At 57.9% G+C, this 6,000-nt stretch overlaps 1 protein-coding gene across 3 annotated transcripts in view; it reads right to left on the bottom strand.

Moving 5' to 3' along the window:
• Positions 1-509: 509 nt before the first annotated feature.
• The window catches only part of PFKFB4 (6-phosphofructo-2-kinase/fructose-2,6-biphosphatase 4), a 34,453-nt gene continuing 28,962 nt past the window's right edge, over positions 510-6,000 (bottom strand). For all 3 annotated transcript variants that reach the window (XM_019723933.2, XM_019723934.2, XM_019723932.2), the window contains 4 exons: positions 5,599-5,728; positions 5,429-5,491; positions 4,463-4,527; positions 510-2,540 (listed from right to left, as the gene is read on the bottom strand). In XM_019723933.2, coding sequence (XP_019579492.1) covers positions 2,481-2,540; positions 4,463-4,527; positions 5,429-5,491; positions 5,599-5,728 — 318 coding nt within the window. In that variant the 3' untranslated portion in view covers positions 510-2,480. The remainder of the gene's footprint in view (positions 2,541-4,462; positions 4,528-5,428; positions 5,492-5,598; positions 5,729-6,000) is intronic.

The following is a 6,000-nucleotide window of genomic DNA, read 5'->3' as shown; positions in this document are numbered from 1 at the left end:
CCCTGCTACCTGCCCTCCCAACAGCCCAGCTCCAGCGCAGGAGGTAGGTGTAGACATTCCAGTGGAATTCTGAGGCATGGGAAAGGAAAAACCTGCCCCTGTCACCGTCTTCCCCACCTCAGAGGTAGGTGAAAAAATAGGAGCCAACACACCCTCGCCCATGGGGTTGTGTAATCCCTCCATCCTTGACCAAGCCTCTGGTCCCCTTCCCCAAGGATGCCAACATTTGGGACCCACATTTCCAGGGACCCCAGAGTCCTCCCCTTAAAGGTGCTCCACCCCAGAACCCTAGGTTGGCCCAGAGAAAACTGGGGCCCTGCCCATGTGTGCCAGACCCAGGACTCACCCCAGGGCAAGACAGTTTCCTTCCCAGAGAGGGGTAGGACTGGGAGTGGGAGCTGGACCAAGGATCCCAACACAGAGACCACAACATGGCCGTCTACAGAGCTGGCCAGAAAGAACACCTCACAAATGGAAAGCTGGCCACAAGATACAACCTTAGATTAGGATTTCTTTTAAAAATTATTTATTGCAAAGAATGCTGGATACAGTGTGCTGTGTGGCTGAGCTCCAACACCACCCATCCCAGGGAGAGCAGTAAAACATCTCCAACACAAGCATCGATGCTATGGCTAAAACCTGGCCACCAACCAGGTGTTTGCAGCCAGTGCAGAGACCACTCCAGGGCACAGGTGAGGAGGGGCTGCCCCATCCAGGCTGTGACATCAGACTTCCCTCTGCCCTGTCACAATCCTCAGGACACAGAGTGAAAAGGCCTCGCTGGTCTCACCTCAGCCAGCCTGAGGTCCTGGTGAGGTGGTGACATCCAGATAGATGTACACGCACATGGCCCTGACTGAAGGGACCTGCTATGGCTAATAAGTGAGCACGTCCAGATGACCAAAAGTCACCAAGACTCCAGGGCACACAGAAGCAATGGCTGAAGTCCCCATGTCCCAAAGGCAGTGGCCCTGGGTCTAAGGGGCTTGGGGCTCTGATGGGAGGTAAGTCCAGAAGGAGGATCCTGCCCCATCCCCACCTGGACATCTCTCCACCATGTTTGTCTGCAACTGCAGCACATGAGGCTAAGAGACCACGAGCTGGGGCCAGGGAAAGGGACTTCCCTCAGGGACAGGTGGCACCGGGGACTGAGAAAGGTGGGCTGTTCTGCCAGGTCCAGCCTAGGTTGCGGGTACAAAGTGGCCTTGGGATCCTGGGGCCTTGCTTCACCAAGGTCCACCTGTGAAGAGACAGCTGGCATCCGACTGCAAACCCAGACGCGTTCTCACCCAGCCCTCAACCTGCTGGCCAGCCTGGTTGCCCAGCTATAAAATGGAGCCAGAATTCGCTGCCTGGTCTGCCTCTCTGAGCCCAAAAGAACTCAGGGGCATGAGAGATGGCAGATTTCCCGAGGTTATTTTCAACAGGCACCCGTTCACATGAATCAAAAGCTGTGATGTGTCTGGGAAAAATCCCCCGTGGACAAGGCTGCCTCCAGGTGCCAGCCTTCCCCCTGCTCAGTCTCACAGCGGGAGGGCAACAAATGCCACGATGGGCTTTACAGGACCACAGCAAGCTTTTCTCCATCCTTCACGGCAAATACATGTCCCTGCCCCCGTGCACACTCCTGTGTGGACACAGGCTGCCAGGGGCGGGAGGTCGCCCGGAGGGCAGGGCCAGGAGGGGTGATGGGACGGCAGCATCTCCCTTGAGCACTTGGGCATATGCACTGGGAAGGGTAACTCACACAATGCTGTCTTTCCATGGTTTCACCGTGGGAGCAGACGGGAAGGGGCAGCCTTGGCCACCAGCTCCCACAAGTACTCCAGTGTATGCACGCCTGGGAAGGGTCACTGTAAATGCTGTGCTCCCTGCAGGCTTCTGCACATTGCATTGTGCTGAAGTGAGCACACTGCTTTCCTGAGTGGCTCGGACATAAGGGCCATGGCAGAAGCTTTCAGTTCTTGGCAGGGCAGGCTGGGAAGGGCTCTCCTCTGACCGAAGGCCGTGGAGCTTAGGAGCCCACGAAGCCCTTGCCTCTGACTCAAGAAGTGGCCACAGAGAGGACTGCAGGGCGCCTGCAGGGGTCCCCAGGTCCACCCCAGGCAGCCCGGCCATGGTGGGATCCTCATAGCAAGTGCTTTCCATTTCACATTTTAGGGTTTCACACTTCATGAAGCCAACCCGACTGGTGAGCGAGGTGCCCAAAGCTACAACAGGGTCCAGTGCTGGGCAACGTCTCACCAGCCTGGACAGGCACAGTCTGGCTGAGTGATTTTTCAGCAGCAGGTCAGGCACCAGGTACAACCCCATCGCTGTCAACAGGAGGCAGGCAGACGGGGCGGGGGGTTCTGGGCACCACGAGCCACATCCGGCTTTGAGGGTGTTCCTACATGGTGACTGTCATGTGGCCGAGGGGGCTTGGAATGACCTTGTCTGCAGAAATCACCACCTGGCCGGGGTTGCAGTGGCTGAGACAGTCACTGGTGAGCAGGCACTGTGACCAGGGCTTCCTCTGAAGGCCTCGAGATGTCTACATTCTGCACAAAAATAGAAACACAGAACATTCACCCTGAGGCAAGGACAGACACCCGCTGCCCACTGTCTGCTTTCCTCACTGCTGAGGGCATCTGGGCTCACATTCTCACCCCGGGGAGCCCCGGCTATAGGACCGCAGACCCCAACCTTTCCTAACAGCGAGGGTCCAAGAGCCTCTGGATACATGGCTGGTGGACAAAAACAGGAACAAAAATGGGAGCTGAGGATGACCCTGGTCCCCGCTGGCTCCTTGCAAGCAGGTCAGGCATTACCCATAATGAGGCCGTCCCCACCTCCTGCCTCAGGTCTGGGTCAAGTAAGGAGAACACCTGGCTGGGACTTGAATCCTCATCAGTGGGGACAGGGAAGGGGACCAGCTCCTGGGAGTGCCCTCCTCCTGGCTCCAAGTGTTAGTGGACGGTGTCAGATGTAGCCCCAGCAGCCTGGACTCTCCTCTCAGAGCTGGGGCACAGGCCCTCTTGGACCTCCGGACGCCCTCAGCTACAGGTGGCCCCACCAAGCTCTGTCCATAGCCTGTGGAGCGCAGGGTACGTGAGGCTTAAGGAACTGACTGTGTGAGACACGCATAGTCACCACCTGCCAGAGCAGGCCACCAACAACCTGGGCTGCAGCCCGGTGCAATGTGACACGCGCAGATCAGCAGGGGGGGAGACTGTGGCCACACCCCATTCATAGGACCAGCCACAAGAATAGGTGTGGCAGGTACACTTTTCATGAGGGGCAGGCTTCCTAAGTGCCCCTTTTCTACCACAACCCACCTCCAAAGATGGGTCAGCAGCTGCAGATCCTGACCAGCTAAAAGGCCACATCCGGGAACCTGTGGCCAGCATTGGTTTGCCTCTCAGAAGCACCCATGCAGAGTCAGGCAGGGTGGCTGCCAGCCATCCCGTGGCCATGCTGGCTCCTGCCCTGTGGTCCCCCAATGCCTGCCAGGTCCAGGGGCTTCTCTCACTTTCACCCTGCCAGTCAGCACTGGGGCCCAATGCCTTCTGGGCTTTCTTCAACACAAAGGATGCCTGTTAGGATGTCTTCCCCTGTGACCTGTAGAGGCCAGACTGGGCCTGGATCAGACTCTCAGGGAAAATAGGGAAGAGGTCTGCACGGTGACTGGCCCTGGAGAGGAGCAGCAGCTTTGGGAAGACAGACCCACACATCTCTGCCTGAGGGGCTAAAGGCCAAGGTCAGCAGCCCAACGCCTGGCAGGGCCCCAGGGCCCGGCATGCCCCATCGTGGATGCAGTAGGCACAGCTGAGGCCCCAGGAGCCTTCTTGGTACCGTAGACTCTGGGAATAGGGTCTGGAAGGGATGGTCCTGCCCTCAGCGTCAGGGGGGAAAGGTAAGCAACATGGTGGAAGGACACCCCTGCATAGAAAGTGGTTCTGGGCGACACTTTGAGGAGCTTTTTATCTTGAACAAGGAACTGGGGGAGACAGGGTGGCAGACTGCTCTTCTGCAGGAAGGTCTCTGCCCAGTGCCGAGATGCCCTCAGCTTCTTCAGGGCTCAACAAACACAACACCATTTTAATTTTTAAAGATGCTTGAAAAGGTGCTCATGAGTCCTGGGCTGCTAGAAGAATCTCCACCTGTCCCCTTGTCGGCCTCCAGCCTCTTCCTCAGCTGGGAAACCCTCCTTGGCTCAGACTTCTCTGCTGGGACTGCTGGGGAGCCGCCACACCCAGGCTCAGGCGCTTCCTCGCCTGGTGGCTGAGCTCCAAGGATTTCCCCACCTCCTGGGCACCACCACACAGAGCCATAGCCTCACCCTGCAGACAGGAGAGCCTCCTGGGCAGAGAAGTCAAGCTCATTCTGGCAGGCGCCCCAGCTGGCCTGGGCTTGGAAGATGCCGTGTCTGGACACCCCTGGGAAACTGCGGCCACACCCCCAGCAGTGACCCTGTTGGTACCTGAGGCCTGTCCCGGTGTGTGTTCACAGCCACCACGTTCAGGAATATGGACTCCACTTTACAACCTGCCAAAAGGGAAGATGCAAATCCATTTACCCTCCTCAAAGGCAGCAGGAGCCACAGAGGGTAGAACCTTCTCTCTGGAAGAGGCTAGGTATATTGTGGACAGAACAGGTGTCTCAGCCTCACTCTCGTCCCTCCATCTTGGGCAGCGCTGCAGGGCCCCGTGAGGAAGGATGAGGCACCTTGTCAGGCCTATGCTTATCAAGTGCCACTACCCAGCGCAGCCTTGGTGAGGAGTCCAGATACCCAGGCAGGGCCACACTGAGGACCCAGGCTTCCTACCTCGGGGACCGAGGGCCGTCCGAGGAGCAACAGGCCTTGCTCAGCACGGGGCCATTATGCTCAGTCTTCAGGGCCCCCAAAGCATCCATAACCAACCCTGTCACACACAAGGCTGAATCAAATCGTGCCAGGCGCTCAGTGCAATGGGGACCAGGGGGGACCGCACACTGGAATGATATCAGCTGCCATTGAGTGTGTCATCATCCTCCAGAGAGCACGGCCTCCTAACCTGTGCCGAAGGTGAGGCGCCGAGACCCAGGAGCTCATGAGGAAGTTGCCTAAGAATGTCCGGTGGCACAGCCCAAGGCACAGGAGGAACGCAAACCACACTGCACCCAGAATATTTTAAGGTCTAGGTCCTGGGGACCGTGGGGCTTCTGGAAAAACCAATGGAAAAGCCCCTTGTGTGGGTGGGTGATGGTTAAGAAAGGATCACTGGAGAGGCTCCCCGTGGCCACAGAAATGGAAGCAAAAAAAATTGAAAGCAAATTGGGAAAGGTAGAAGGTTGGAGGGAGGAGGAGTGACCTCCTAATGAATTTTCAAGGGATTTGCAGAAAATCAAGGGACTCTGTAAGACAGCCAGAGTCTAGCAACCAGGTCAGTGCAGGAAGCTTCCTTACCGTAAGCCACAGGGGTCAGCTTCAGGACGGTGTGCAGAGGACACTTGAGGTAAGGCAGCTGTTCTGTGGACACAGACGGGGAGGGCTGGCACGCCAGGGATGCCTGGGTGACCGTCCCTCTTGCTCTCTCATACATACACATTCCACCTCCCCGGGGGCAGGGCCCGCACCTGCCGCCTTGTCAAGGAAATAGGCCAGGAGGCAGCGCATCACAGCCTGGTGGCAGATGACCAGCACGTTCTCTTGCCTCTCCAGTTCCATGATGACAGGTTCAAGTCGCTGGACCAGGTCCTCATAGGACTGAAAAGGCAAGCAGGAGGGGTCCCTCAGGCCCAGCTCCAGGGGTAGGGATGGAAACATCCTGGGTAGCGGGCCACCTCCTCACCCTAGGACCCCTCACCACTCAGAAGGCAGGCTCCCGAAGGCATGGGGGTGGGCAGCTCAGTGCTGGGCCTGCCCCTACAGGACTATGACAGCGAGATGTCAGCTGGAGAGGGAAGCTGTGGGTTGAGGATTGGCAGTCTGGGAAGGGATGACCTCCCCCAGCCCAGGGCCAGGTCCTGGGCGGACTA

This window comes from Rhinolophus sinicus, chromosome 5, assembly GCF_057876585.1.
Source record: "Rhinolophus sinicus isolate RSI-liver-muscle chromosome 5, RSI-T2T, whole genome shotgun sequence".
Lineage (NCBI taxonomy): Eukaryota > Metazoa > Chordata > Mammalia > Chiroptera > Rhinolophidae > Rhinolophus > Rhinolophus sinicus.
The sequence above is the reverse complement of the archived record's forward strand: the minus strand, read 5'-3'. Positions and strand labels throughout refer to the sequence as shown.